Below are 15,571 nucleotides of genomic sequence, written 5' to 3' on the forward strand. Positions count from 1 at the left end.
CAGTTGTTGCGTGGCACCACACCACACCACAACAGCTTGAGGCTGACTACACTGGACGTGACAAAGCAACCGTTGCAAACTATTTGTAGTTCGTCATAAATAGAACAAGGCAGCAGTTTACTTTCGTAAAAAAATGTGTTGTGTCGCATCGCACCATGCCGCATCCAATGTAGACTACATCACTGTTTAGAATGGGATCAATTGTCTTTTGTCACATCGCGCCGCTCGTATCCAGTGTAGATATATATATATATATATAGAGCCCTGACTTAAACCCAATTGAGCATCTCTGGAGAGACCTAAAAATGGCTGTCCACCAACGTTTACCATCCAACCTGACAGAACTGGAGAGGATCTGCGAGGAGGAATGGCAGAGGATCCCCAAATCCAGGTGTGAAAAACTTGTTGCATCTTTCCCAAAAAGACTCATGGCTGTATTAGATCAAAAGGGTGCTTCTACTAAATACTGAGCAAAGGGTCTGAATACTTAGGACCATGTGATATTTCAGTTTTTCTTTTTTAATAAATCTGCAAAAATGTCAACGATTCTGTGTTTTTCTGTCAATATGGGGTGCTTTGTGTACATTAATGAGGAAAAAAAATTAACTTAAATGATTTTAGCAAATGGCTGCAATATAACAAAGAGTGAAAAATTGAAGGGGGTCTGAATACTTTCCGTACCCACTGTATATATTAGGGGTGTAACGGTTCACAAAATTCACGGTTCGGTTCGATACGACACAGTGGTGTCACCGTTCGGTTCGGTACGGGGGTAATTGGTTACGTCGCAATGTTGTAAATATTTCTGTTTTAAACTATGAAGGCGAGCCAATGGATATCACACACAAGCAACATGCAAACTTTGCGCAAGAGTTACACCGGTGAACGTCTTAATCTCAATTCAATTCACTATATGCAGAAAGTGAAAGTAAAAACAGAATGACGGAGCTTTCGCCATCTGACGCCTCATATTCTCTCAGAGACGACGAGACAACTCTACTTCAACATATGCTGATAACGGTATATAGCTAACTATTTCTAATATTACATAGTAAAAAAAAATGATAAGAAACATTTCGCGTTAAACAGGTTGTTTTTGAAAGTCGGTGCTTGAAATAAAAGCTTTTTAGTTCCTTGATTTTTATTGATGACTGAAGTGTTAATATTTTAATCATAGGCCTATATTTCATTGTATAGACCTGTTTTAAAATACCTTTTTTAAAAACATTTTAATTTCTTAATATTGCCAACAATTTATGTTTTTGACAATATCTCTGGCTATCATCGATACAAGATCATAGTCTTTCGATGCAACCCAACCCAGCACGGGGAGGTTATCGCGGGGCAGACAGCACGTTGCCTGTTACGTCATCTGGGCTGCCTTGATGAGTGCAGTGGCACTGAGAACATTATATTTCACACACTTTAAGCTGTTTTATTTTCCAAATGTAATAGGATTAGTCCAACTAATCGAATCGTTCGGTTTGTAATGAGTACCGAACCGAAAGCCTCATACCGAACAGTTCAATATGAATATGTGTATCGCTACACCCCTAATATATATATATATATATATATATATTTATTTTGATCCTACAGTTTTATTAGATACTGTAAGTAATAGCATGTCTTTACTGGTCCATCGGCTAGACCAGAACCAAACCGGCATAAACTAGCTGGAACAGCACAGACTTTCCTACTGTTTACAACCTATTTATTGCTGTTGTTGGGGCAAAAACTATCGCAGTTTAATATAAAGAAATAACAAGCGGGCCACTGGTAGGTTAACCTCTTGAACAGGACTATCTGTGCGACCAACAGCAAATGTCAGAATTTTTGAAATCATGATCTTGCAATTCCATTTGGGCCACTAGTGGCACAGAAATTACACAAACAAAAAACACGGCCACATACACTATATTACAAAAAATGCCCTGTTCTAAATAAGTAACTCTCTCAGCTGCAGACCTCGCCGGCTAAACCAGAGTGTTTCTTCTCCATGCTAGTCTTCCGCTGCCCGTTAGTAATAGAAGCGCCATTCTACTGAGACAAAAAAAGCAATGAGCTGGGGCAGGAGGGGAAGGGGAAGGGGCGGCAGCCACAGCAGCAGTGTGATGTGGGCGCTTTGTGAGGTGTGTAGAATTTGTACATGTATACCTCTGTTGTTCTATTCACCATCATCTAGAAGGACCACCAGAACAGGAGGAGAAAGAATGGTCTAATTAATGTTCACAAAGTCACAATGGGAGCATCAAGCTGTACGGTGGCTACATTGTGAGGGAGAGCGACAAACCACACATCACACGACACCACAAGGGCTTAACTGGATGGTGCATCTACTAGTTGCCTATGGTTTAACTGTTTGGTAGTTGCTTTAAACTGGCTTGTGATTGAAGATGACACAATTGAGTTTTAGGTAAATTTACAATGAGCATCTCCCATCATGCACCATTGATTTACAGCCACCACAAAGTCTGCTTAGATGGATATTGTTTTACATTGTGTTAATTCCAAAACACAGTAATCATTTAATATGTTTGAATGGAAAGCACCATCAAGTTCTAGTTGTAAACTAATGGAAAGATTTGACTGTATATCGATGGAGGTACCTTGGATTCGACATCTGCATTGTGGTCGTTCTGCAGGAGCAGCGCCGCTGCTTTAGTATCGTCCTTACGAGCGGCGATGTGCAGGGCAGGCAGCCGTACCTTCCCTTTGGTGTCGTTCTCCAGGAGCAAAGACACCACCTGATCATGACCCTGCTGAAGAGCTACAGCCAGAGGAGTAAAACCATCCTACAAACACACAACACAAGAATCCTTGAGTAGTCCAAAGAGATGTCAATCTTAAAGGTACACTACAGAATTCTCTTGTAGAGGAAGTGTTTACATCAGTTGTGATTCAGTATGCTCTTCTACAGGGGTGGGCAACTCTGGACCTCAAGATCCACTTTCCAGCAGAGTTTTGCTCCAACCCTAATCAAGCACACGTGAACAAGCTAGTCAATGTCTTCAGGATTACTTGAAAGCCACAGGCAGGTAGGTGAGTTTGGCCAGGGTTGGAGCTAAACTCTGCAAGAAAATGGATCTGCCCAGATCTGCCCAGTTGCCCAGCCCTGCTCTTCAAAGCCAGGTGTGTCCAATCCTGCTGCTGGAGGGCAAGTGTCCTGCAGAATTTAGCTCCAATCCTTATCAACCATACCTGAACCACCTAATCAAGGTCTTCTGATTTACCAGAAACCTCCAAGCAAGTATGTTTGAGCAGGTTGGAGATTAACTCTGCAGGACACTGACTCCCCAGGAGCAAGACTGGACACCCAGTTCTGATGGTTTGAAGTATACACATAGTTTCCTGTGACCACCATATTAGAGCAGATGTGATGAGCTATTCATCAAGATCATTGATAGAAAGAAGAAAATCCTAGAGCAAGGGTGTCCAATCCTGTTTCTGGAAGACAACTCTCCTGCAGAGTTCAACGCCAACACACCTGGAAGTTTCTAGTAATCCAGAAAACCTTCATAAGTTGGTTTAGGTGTGTTTAATTAGGGCTAGAGCTAAACTCTGCAGCAATGTGGTCCTCCAGGAGCAGGAATGGACACCGTCCTACAAGATGTATATCCAAAAAATATGTCATCAGCAGTGCTGGTCCTCTCTCGAATGCAAAGTACGCAAGTTGTGTAGGGCCCCTGAACCACCAGGGTAGTTTGTAGATGTTGATTAATATTCTATACCAGCATGGCTATAAGGAAGTTTAACTTTGTTAACAGTATTACAGTTTCACATCATGTTCCTAACTACAATAACAACAGCATATTTTAAAAACTTGGTGTTGTAAGGAAGTAGTTCTACACACAAGTGTTTTAGGGATGAAAGCCTTAAAAATGTCTTAAGATGCATGAACATACACATGTATAACCATTCATATCTTGAGAAAAACACAGAATATATAAATATATGATTGTATCAGCACACGTCCAGTAAATTACAATGTTTAATAAGAGCAACACAAATCTTTGATAATTCTCTGAGAGATCAGCTTGACATCAAAATGCTGTAATGCATGTGATATTTTTATGGTTGAAGTCTGAATTTCAAACAGACCTTTATTCTCACCAACAGAGATCATTAACATGCAAACATGCTCTTCAAACACGGATGCGTTCTCTGGTGCATAATCACTGTCTGAGAGACACAAGGGCCTGGTACATTCTCAAGGACAGTGACGTCTGGCGCCCTGCTCTGTCATGCACCCACACACACTTCAAGCCAGGCATTCCAATACCCTCACTACGTAACTAGTGTCTGCCTGTTGCCTTGAAATGGACAGCAAGGTCACTAGGTAGTTCCTGTATGTATCATTGCTAGTTAGACATCAAAGTATGTTGTTTCAGAGGGCTGCTGGGAATTGCAGTGAGGTAAGTGATGGATGGATTGGAAGAGAAAGTTATGCTCACCTCTGTGGCAATGCTCTGACTGGATCCATTATCCAGGAGGAATTTGACGACATCCAGGTGGTTTTCCTGGGCAGCCATGTAGAGTGGTGTGAAGCCATTCTATAGCAGGAACAAAAATCATATTCTCTTTCAATTTATAAAGCAACAAAACAATCATATACATCCCATGCTTAACCATGACTCGAATGCAAGATTTGATCACAGCACTGACTCTGACATACGGTACAGTAGCCTTATCTGTGGGACCTTACTGCAGTGATGCTGATTTCTCTAACAAGTTTAACATCTTATTTGAAATACCTTCACACTTCAATTATGCAGTATGTCTGGTCATTAGAACAACTGGCTTCTTTTCAGTTCATGAGTGTGAAGTGAATTGGCCACACCCACAGGAAGTTGAATTGAAATGACAGGAAGAGGAAATGCAGACACACAGCAAAGAAATTAAAACACAATACACCGTTCATTTTGACTATTTGTTAATTTATAAATTCAATATTGTCAAAACAGTTAGGCTAATGCAAAATGTCCACCGCATAGTTTTCAACTTTATGAATATAAATACTGAACTCAAAATTTGAGGCATTCTGGGAAATGAAGTGTTTTATCAGCATGGTCCACAAAATAAAAGTCAATTTATAAAATGTATACATGGTAGCTTAGTTAGCTTAGCAGACAATATATCTTAACATACATTTTCACTTAGCTAAATGATACTGAATGCATAATGTTTCAATTGTTAAATGCTTCATTTGTTGGTGATATTAAATGTGTAGTTAACCATAAGTTAGCTAAGATTAGTTAGCATAGTTATTAGCAGGCCTAGACAGAATCTGCTGACATTTCTCACAATGGAAAACTCAAATTCTGTGTTAATCTGCAGAGCTTTCTGTAGAGTTATGCGAACGCCAATAAAGTCTGGGCCTGGGTTTTCACACTAACATATAGCACCATAGCTTAAATGAGTCAGCTAAAGTAACTAGCTAGCTAATATTGATAAATGTGGAGTGTACATAGGATACATATTTTTTCTACACTACGGTACAAAAAGAATATCAAACATTTAACAATTTGCAATCAGCCTCCTCATTCACGAAGTGATTGTGTCTATTTTAAGCACTGCAGTGTGAGAAAGCAGAACCAGGCTGCACTTGTGATAAGTTCTTGAGATAAAACATAGCCTGTCTCTAGTCTCCCGTACACGTGTATGTGTGTGTTTAATTTTGGACTCCCTGAGGATCATTTCGGTGACAAGGCAAAAACGCATGCACTACTATAACTATCGACCATACCAGCTCTCAAATCCCAACAGTTTCTCATCAAAATGGAGACATAAGTAGGTTATATTTAATGCAGCACTTCAAAATTCTTTTAGAGATATCTGAGGACAAACTGAGAACTTAAGTATCAGAACTTTACTCAAAATCCATACTTCAACGCAACACTGGTGCAATTTACATTCTCTGTGGTGCTACAGTGGATATTAGCATGAACTGACTTTTATGGTTGGTCTTCTCTTTCAGATCAACCACTGTCATGACAGGGCAGTAGTTTGAAAAGAATCTTGCTGAAGAAGTTAGTTGTGTGTATAGTATAACTATGTATAAATAGCTACCTGAACAACAACACATCCAGTTCAATTAGCGGTGGACAGTAAAACTAACTAAAAGTAGCTTTGTTTTTCTGTGGTGCAACAAAGTATTTTTTTCTACTGTACATGCTGCTTTTCAAAACTATGTTTTTGCTCTTTTATTGTTGAGTTTTAATGCTGTGACCATAATCCTGGTTCAATAATTCAAAACACCTCATTCTTTTTGTCATAAATTATATAATCTGAACAAGTTACCATTTTAAATGATGTCGCCCCCTTTCAAAGCTTTAATGTAGTTAGTTTAATTTTCAAACGTTTTATTTTTTGGTGATGTTAATTTTGTAGCTAACCATAAATTAGCTAAGATTAGTTAGCATAGTTATTAGCAGGCCCGGACAAAATCTGCTGTCATTTTTCAAAACTTCTACATTGATTTTGTTGGCAAATGTGCAATTTGTAGCTAACAAATGTTTTTAGTGTAGCTACAGTAAATTACTTTAAATTTTGAGTAGCTTTTAGTTTGTCAAGATACTGTACAGTTTCAAACTAGCTTCACAATTGCTAGGTTCCTCTGCAAAAAAAATTGAGACTTGTGTAGAGTGCATTTTTTGGATTAATGGTGTGTTCAAGTTCTCCTGGGATAATCATATTTACAAGTTGGAAAGTATTTACGATGGAAATTGGAAAATTGGAAATTCGTATTTACATTTGGCCGGCTGAAGATTTTTAAACTGTACTTCTACAAATGTTGAATAAAAAAGTGCATCAATGTGTTTTGCTTTTTTGTTTATATTTAATTTATGAAGGTGCTGTCAATTGAATCATTATATGGACCCTTTTCACAACTGTGATGATACGTTTCAATGGTTATCCGCATCGTAAAACCATAATTAAAAAAAAAAAAAATGTACATTTATAACACTATACTTTGTATTATAGTACCTTTGCATCAAATTACAAAAGACTAGTTAACGCTAATGCGAGGGTGTTTCTAATATAGCATCTATGGGAGTGACGGTAAATTTGACATCGTTCTCTCTACTGACTGCCGTTATCAGTCAGTATTTGTTTCCCCTTTTTTTGAAAGTCGTGAAAACACTATCATGGAGTTTTTCTTTTGCTATTTGAGCAAATGAGAATGCAAAAAATATATATTTGTGGTAGTCTCCCATTCACTGCAATAGAAGTTTACCCAACTATGACGACTTCTGCTGCTGAGAAACCCGGAAATGTGAAAAAGGTCCATATTCTATGGTAATTGTACATTACTACTGTATTTTGTACATGCTATTTAGTTTGATTCTAAATGGAAAAAAAAAATATTTCATTAATAACATAAACATATTTACTATCAATACATATGCTACATCTATTGCCATATTTTCTCACTGACATGACCACATCTCATAAAATTGGGGTTTGAAGAAAGTTTCCCACCTGTAATTATGACTTTAAGTTGGAGTTCATGTGCGTTCAACTCATAAAATGACTTGAACGCATTGTAAGAATGGAATCATGTTTTACAGTAAATTAAAAGTCACTCATCCTTTGTCAAGTGCTGATTGTACCTGAGACTGGGTGTCGATATTCGCTCCATTATTTACAAGTTCCTTGACGACATCTGCCTGTCCAGCGAGCGATGCTATATGCAGAGCAGTGTTTCCTTTCTGGAATCAGAATAACATGAGAGAACAGTCTGACTCACAGTGACCCGATGTTTTTTCATAGTCTTTTGGAATGCTTCCTCGCTATTTCAGTCACTGTTCTGGTACATAAATTACACTTTGAAGAATTCACTTTTCATCAGAGTTTTCTAAAACCATTACTGAAATCTTCCTCTTGAAGATCCTCAGCATGAATGAGTAGATCCAGCCCTTGGTAGAGGCTCATAGTCAACCTGAACATCGGGCAACAGTGACTTTGAAGACTTGCTGATGCAGCAAAGTCATGTCTATGAAGTCATGCACTACTGAGTAACACACTTGTCATCTTTAATTCATATGCTCAGTCGTCTGTACTAGTGCAAATAGTGCCTTAATAGTGGTGTGTTATAATATCTGATCTGGTGAAGTGGGTCTTACCTTTGTTGCAGCGTCCACAGTGGCACCAAGTTTAATAAGGTCAGCCACAACCTCCACATGGCCTTCTTTAGATGCTAGATGAAGAGCGTTCAACCCATTCTGAATCCAGAGAAACAGATGAATCATGACTGTTTATAAATACTTTTTAGGACTACAATGAGGCATATCAGATGGAAAATGGTTCATGGTTAATCAAATCTAAATCAGAGCCACTCAACATTAGAAAGTCTCTTATGCTCACCAAGGCTGTATTTATTTAGTCAAACATAGAGTAAAAACAGTAGCTTTGTGAAATATTATTACAATTTAAAATTGTAATAATATTTCTAATATATGCAGATTTGCTGCTCAATAAACATTTACCAATGCTAAAAACAGTTGTGCTACTTAATATTTTTGTGGAAACCCTATTTAAGTATTCTTTAGAAATTTCAAGAGAAGAGCATTTATTTGAAATAGAAATCTTTTGTGACATTATAAATGTCTTTACTGTCTAGTTTGGGAGTATATACTGTAGTACAAATTTAAATGTTAATTTTACAAAAAGGAAGGTGTATGACCTGGTTGCAGATGTTGATGTCCACACCAGACTTTATATAATCGAGGGCTTTCTCGAGGTTTCCAGCTCGGGCTGCTCTGAGGTAACTGGCATTACTGTCAGTCTGAAAGAGAGAGAAATAACAATCAGATCTTCCAGAGATACCATGAGCTGATGCTTTCAATTATCATGAGGGAGAAGGAAGTCCTCAAAAAAGAACAGTTAACAAAATCCAATCTATAGCATAATCTGCATCTGCAAGCAAAAACCAAAAATAAAAGTAAGTGACGAAGCATATTTTGATGGATATGGCAACCACATAGCGACATACAGAGATTTCCGCGCAGACAAGCCCCAAAAAAATCAAACAATTTTGCCTATGCATCAAGTGCTTTGAGAAGTGAAGTGCAGCTCAGATCGGTAAACAAACGGATTGTCAAGATTCCCACTGCCTCTGCTGTGTCTGATAATGGGCTAGCTGACATTTGTAATAACAGAAACACAAATAAACAGTAATTCTGTGGAGAACTGGCTGTTGTTATGTAAAACAGGGCCTGAGAAAGAACTGCAAGGAAATGTCACAGCCCTATAAGAGTGGGATTCCAGAGGCATTCACACAGGAAGTGATCAGCATCAGGAGCAGTAATGGATGCTTTCATCCTGTCAGAGTAAAGATGTGTGTCACACACACGACTGAGCATACTGGAATTACATGAGTATCCTGGTCTTTTCCATCCTCCTCATCTTTTTCCAATTGGAAAAGAGGTTTTGCCGGTGCATTTGCCAAATACTGTATTTTCCTATATATGTGCAGTGACTTATATTCCATAGCGATTTATGTAATGCATTTAAAAACATGAATGAGACAGTTTAGCTTTAAATAAATTTGTTTGGGCTTGGAGTTTATAAGAAATGTTGTTTATAATGAATGTCACTATTTGTTTGTTTTATACTTATATTTTTACTTCCTGTTCTGTTCTAAATTTAGATGATTTGTTGTGGAGTGAGGAGTATTAAAATACATGTTTCTAGTGTTTCTAGTGTTTGTAAAGGTTGGTTTTACCAGTATTTTACATTATTTATACATATAATAATAAAATGTGACATTTGTATACATGTAAACATTATTTATACATATAATAAACAACTTATCTATGTTTTTTCTCTCAACAATACAATTATATATATATATATATATATATATTATAATATACAGTATATTATATTTTTTCAAGTTTAAAATAATATATCTTTTTTTTTTTTGCAGAGCAGTAATGAGAATTAGAGAGAAATTGTGCTTAAAATGTTATTCAAATAATGTCACAATAAATAAATAAATAAAAATTCTTTATCTGTATGTAAATTCATTTTCTTGTATATTTCCTTTCATTTTGGGGTGATATATGACCAGACATTTCTTGACAGTTTTTTTTTTTTTTTTAAGATTCTAAAGAAAACATGAAAGAATTTTGTTTTAACATGTGTATGGAAGCCTATATCGTGAAAAAAAAATCAACAAATCAATCCATGTCTGCTGTTCAGGTCCATCTTTATATTATAAACATGAAATGACATTCAAGCTCCTTGTATGTGATCATCCAGCCACATGCTAATTTCAGCACTATGTGTTAGCTGTAATGAAACAGCATTTAACAACAACAACTGTCCATCCTAGATCAAGTCCAGACATACTTCTCATGCATGCTTTAAATGTTTCATCTGTCAGTGCATTTCTATATTAACAGGTCTCAATGCATGAAACGCTAAAACATTTTTATTCTAAAAATATGAATGAGGTCAAACCTCAAATAATTCAACACAGGGCTAAGTGCAGTTCTGATACATGACATAAATAAGCATGTAATAACTGTAGATCTGAGAATAAGGAGTGGTCTGGGTTAACAGTTCAGAGTCCAGATATTCACACACTGACAGAGAGAGAGAGAGAGAGAGAGAGAGACACAGAGGGTGTGTCTGCTGTTGCTGCAGTGCTGTAGTCCTGACACACCCTGACACACACATGAACACATGCTGTCTGCATCACAATCCATTCACACACTCTCCTAACCCACCCCAGTTATCACATACTAGAACAGTGGTTCTCAATTCCAGTCTTCGCAACCCCCCGCTCTGCACATTTTGTATGTATCTCTTATCACTACAGACGTTTATTCTATTAGACCATAAGTGCCCTGAGAAGTGGACATTACAGGATATTCCACCATGATTCCAAATTGTATTTATTTACAGAGGTATATTATGTCACACTTCACATTTCTTTCGTCTGTGTGTGAAGACGCTGCAGACAGTGGGCATGAATGAATGTAAAGTAAAGTAAACCTCAACAGATTTCCCGTGCTCCGGGAATAGGGAGCAAAGAACACTGTGTAGGGACCATGTCATTCGGAACACAGTTCATGCATGGAGCTCTCTTCTAACGAGCTGGTTATCTGAATCAGGCGTGTTAAATAAGAAAGACATGCAAAATATGCAGAGCGGTGGTACACAAAGACTGGAATTGAGAACCACTGCACTAGAACATCTATGATTTACATAACTAAAACTGGGAATCAATTTTCAAAACATTTTATACTGATATTCCAGATCTTGATTCTTTTATATTCTTCCAATTTAAAGTCTTCAAGCACAGTTTCCATACAGTTTGGAAGAGCATTGCGTTAGTGTGCAAAAGGTCATGGGTTCGATTCCCAGGGAACACACATACTGGTAAAAAATGTATAGCCTGAATGCACTGTAAGTCGCTTTGGATAAAAGCGTCTGCTAAATGCATAAATTATTATTACTTAATTAAATTATATAGGCTAATCAAAAAAGGAAAACATTATAAAACATATAGTACACATTAAATAGTATGTCTGTTACAGTATGTCTGAATTTGCAGTATTCATAAACAAATACTGTTTTTAATAGTCACAAAGTTTGTTCCTCATTAACTCTTTCTCTGCCACTGATGATACTTTCCATTATTTATTATAAAATGCTTTTCTGCCTTTGTCGAGTTATTCCGGAAATATGTATTTTCAGTGTTATATGGTAGGGGGCGCTGTTATGGATTTTCTGAAATAGCACAGCACTTCTGAGCCCAAAAACATGTGAAGCAGAAAACTGAATTTTTGTCAGTCTTTGACAAAAATAAAAAATGTTCAGCGTTTTTTTATTTTTTTTGTTATTTTATGTAAATGACCAACATTCAAGTGTTGATAAAATAAGAACAAATGTGGCATTATTAAACTGTTGCTCGTCTGTTTGCACATCATAGCAACACCGCAGCATTGGCTCAACCAATGGTGTGAGTTTGGTGCGTGGCTATCTGTTAGCTTGACCAATAGCAGGTAAGGGAAATGTTCAAGAAATATGTTTGAAACAGTTATTTTTACAATTTCGTTTGGTGGTGCTATTGGTGTAGAAACTATACACTTCACCTTTAAATAAATGATTGCGTAAATCTTTGGAGGCGGCATATGAAATGCACCCAAACAAACTACAAATGAGGTTGTAAATATTTCATTCGGGTTAATTAGTAATCATTTCATACTCCTTCAGTCTTTCACTTCTTCTAACAATATCAGTGCCTGGCTTCTGTCTAGATAGCATAGCATGTAGAAATGTCATCCTCTGTCTGTGTGATGTGGGCTCAACGTCTGCAGTGTGTGGGAGTTTCCTTTGAACATCTCTCTCTCTCTCTCTCTGTCTACCTCCCTCTCTCCATCTCTCTCTCTCTATCACTAGGAAGCACACAGTGTGTTCTGGAAAGGCCTCAACAAAACCTGCATGAAGTCTTTTTCTTCATTACAAAGCAGGACTGTGCAATATAAATAGAATAATTGATATATTGTTTTCTGGCAATATAAAAAGCGACATCAAACATTGCAATCATTTTAATGAGTTTTTTTATTTAGCCATTAAGACACTTTTCAGACTAAATTACAGTTATGTTAGACTGTCCATTTCAATGAATCACTTCATAACTGACTCAATGCTTCATTTGCATCAGCACTCAGGAATGTTTATGGCATGTCATTTTTATGAATTAAAATGTTCACAATAAGATTTGATTTGTTAAAATGTGTTACTGCATTAGGTATCATGAACTAACAATGAACAACAATTTTTATTTATAACATGCTTTCAAGAATAATTCACAATAAGGCGTTAACATGCATAGGGTCGATTTTGAGCAGTTATTTTAGTATCACTGAGATACTACTATAGTTTTTTAAATATTTTTTTATTTATTCAAAAAAATTTAATAATAAATAATTTTTATTTTTATTTTAGTTAAAGTTTTTGCAATTTCTTAAATTTACGTTAAGTCAATATGTTTTTTAATACATTTTATTTAGTTTTTTTTTATTTAATTTAATTTAGTTTTAGTTCTTTAGTTAAACAATTAAATACTGCAAATACAACAAATAAATACTGACGTTATTTGTTAATTCATGTTCTTTCATAATACGTATAATCAGATATTTAAAAAAAAAAGAGTAATAAATGCTGTAAAATTATTGTCAGATGTCATTAAAAAAATTGAAGCTATATTGCCTAGCTCTAGCTGCTAAAGACAAAACTGATTTATCTGACACTAGAAAATCTTCATGAGCTCGGCCTCGGCTCATTGATTTAGCTGTGGGTGTCATGCAGCATTTTGTAGAGTATACGTAAAACTCAATACAAAATGATTTGTTCAATATCCTGGCAAGGAATGGCCATCACATGCTCATGTATAGATTTAGAAAACAAGATTTTTCTTAGAAAGAACATGGAACTCGATCGATGTATCACTACAAAGAAGCCACCTTCATTTATAAAGGACCAAAAGGTGAAATGAACTTGAGAGGCTAAAACCCAGTGAAGCGAAATCTGTGGTTAACAGACAGCTCAGATCATCAGAGTGAGGCTATGTCCCGTCCCGCAGACCAGCGCTGAATGGATACGGGCTTTAACAGGGCTGATCATCAGCCAGCACTAGCAGAAGCATTACAGGAACACACACGCTAACACACTCCCAATATGAGGCCAGTTACAACCAGTTAGAAGAGCTCATACACAGACCTCTGATGCTAATTTGCCAGTGTTATGATGTTCCTGCACAATTTATTTTATATATTTTAACTGGTGTTTACTTAAGTCCAGCAGCACTATTACTTTTGTGGGAAGACCCAATCTGATTAAGAATTATAAGGCAAATAAAAAGTTAAAATGAGACATATGCATATGCAAATCATTTCAAATCATGCATTTAGAAAACATACGAGGTGAATTTGCATTTCATGTCGAATTTATTTGAAACTGTGAAACTGTGTGTATTAGTATAGATAGATAGATAGATAGATAGATAGATAGGGGTATATTTGTAGCAATAGCCAAAAAAATATGATATGGGTCAAAATTATTGATTTTTCTTTTATGCCAAAAATCATTAGGGACCAAAATATCAAAGATTTTAGGGGTGAGATCTTTTGATTTGGACAACCAGAATCCCCTGCATCCCCTGTCTATAATTATTAATGCAAGTCCACACAAGTAAAGCAATGAAACCTTTGAGAACTTGTCTTCATGTGCAATGTATTGAGATTATATAAAATGTTGATGTTGCCGCTCTTTGGGAACATCTTGTTCTTTGAAATGTTTAGATTACTCTGGATTCATGCAAATCAGTATGTAAGACAAGTACAAGCCATGATCTGTACAGTATCTAGATGCCTACTTCATCCATATGACAAGCAAATCATGTAACACAATTTTTGGAGATTATGCAGTCATCTAGTCAGAAACGTTCCCTTTGCAGCAACAAAAGAATCGGATGAGCACATCCACTGATTCTTCACACACACACATGTTGTTGTTTGTCTTTATAATGGGAGTTGTCTGCAGGGAGGCAAGTGAGTGCAGTATTTTAAGCTATAGAGAAAAGCTGTCAATTGACACTGCACACACACTATCGCAGCGTGCTCAGATAACAGCACATGCATGAAGAGAGCGGAGTGTGTGATGTATCTGTCCTCATTCCTCACGCTCTTCAGTGTGGAGTGCAGATAGAACAGGACTGCAGAATGAAACAGCGTCCCGTGTCACGCTTTCTGATGATAGCGTTAGCACATTCAAATCTCACCAAGCATGGAGAATGAAAACAAAGGTGTAGGTGTTCACATCCCTATGGCCAAACAGAATCAGACCATCTTTTCTTTTAAAAGGGATTTATCCTTATTTATATTATACTGCATATTAGATTGATTTCTGAAGGATCATGTGACATTGAAGACTAATGGCAATCACAAGAATGCATTTTTACAACGTGCTATAGGTTTGAAGCCAAATTTTGACCCCACTATTTGATCGGGACGTGGAAGCTGAAGGTTTTTCCCTCAAGAGTGTCTACATGTATTTAAGTGGTTATGTCTCGTTCAAATCCATTGTTTTTTTGGGGATAAAGTGCACTGATGAATAGGCACAATAAGAAATGTAATACAAAATTTAAAGAAGCCACAATACCGTGCCTTTTTCCAGTTGAACCAGTGACTGGCTGGGCAACTGGTATAGTCAAGAGTGTATACCAAAGCCAGCATTCCTCTCAGACAATGTTTGAGGCATCAGGCAGCTGTTGAGAACATTATTGTATGCAGATGCACTGCTATAAGACGTGATTCCACGTTACATGATCTTGGGCAAATCTGTATTGTAAATGCTTTGAGGAAATCCTCATGCAGGCCAAACCGTGGGAAAGCAGCTTACAAAGTTAGTTCACACTGACAACTGTAGAACAACAAATCAGAAAAACAACTGACAGCTGTGAAAACACACAAGTGCCACAGATTAGTGATAGACCAATATTTGATTATTGTGAGGTTATTGGCAATAGGGTCAATGACATACAAGAGTTGCCATA

General features: G+C 36.9%; 1 protein-coding gene across 14 annotated transcripts in view; it reads right to left on the reverse strand.

Moving 5' to 3' along the window:
• The window catches only part of LOC107695539 (ankyrin-3-like), a 108,843-nt gene that overhangs the window by 69,284 nt on the left and 23,988 nt on the right, over window positions 1–15,571 (reverse strand). For 11 of the 14 annotated variants that reach the window (XM_016495501.1, XM_016495499.1, XM_016495498.1 and 8 more), the window contains exons 2-7: window positions 8,687–8,788; window positions 8,127–8,225; window positions 7,614–7,712; window positions 4,455–4,553; window positions 2,610–2,795; window positions 2,158–2,181 (exon numbers count right to left, since the gene is read on the reverse strand). In XM_016495501.1, the coding sequence (XP_016350987.1) occupies window positions 2,158–2,181; window positions 2,610–2,795; window positions 4,455–4,553; window positions 7,614–7,712; window positions 8,127–8,225; window positions 8,687–8,788 (609 nt within the window). The remainder of the gene's footprint in view (window positions 1–2,157; window positions 2,182–2,609; window positions 2,796–4,454; window positions 4,554–7,613; window positions 7,713–8,126; window positions 8,226–8,686; window positions 8,789–15,571) is intronic. The other 3 variants (XM_016495511.1, XM_016495510.1, XM_016495508.1) reach the window with 1 other exon arrangement.

This window comes from Sinocyclocheilus anshuiensis, unplaced genomic scaffold, assembly GCF_001515605.1.
Source record: "Sinocyclocheilus anshuiensis isolate Anshui unplaced genomic scaffold, SAMN03320099.WGS_v1.1 scaffold466, whole genome shotgun sequence".
Taxonomy (NCBI): Eukaryota; Metazoa; Chordata; class Actinopteri; order Cypriniformes; family Cyprinidae; genus Sinocyclocheilus; species Sinocyclocheilus anshuiensis.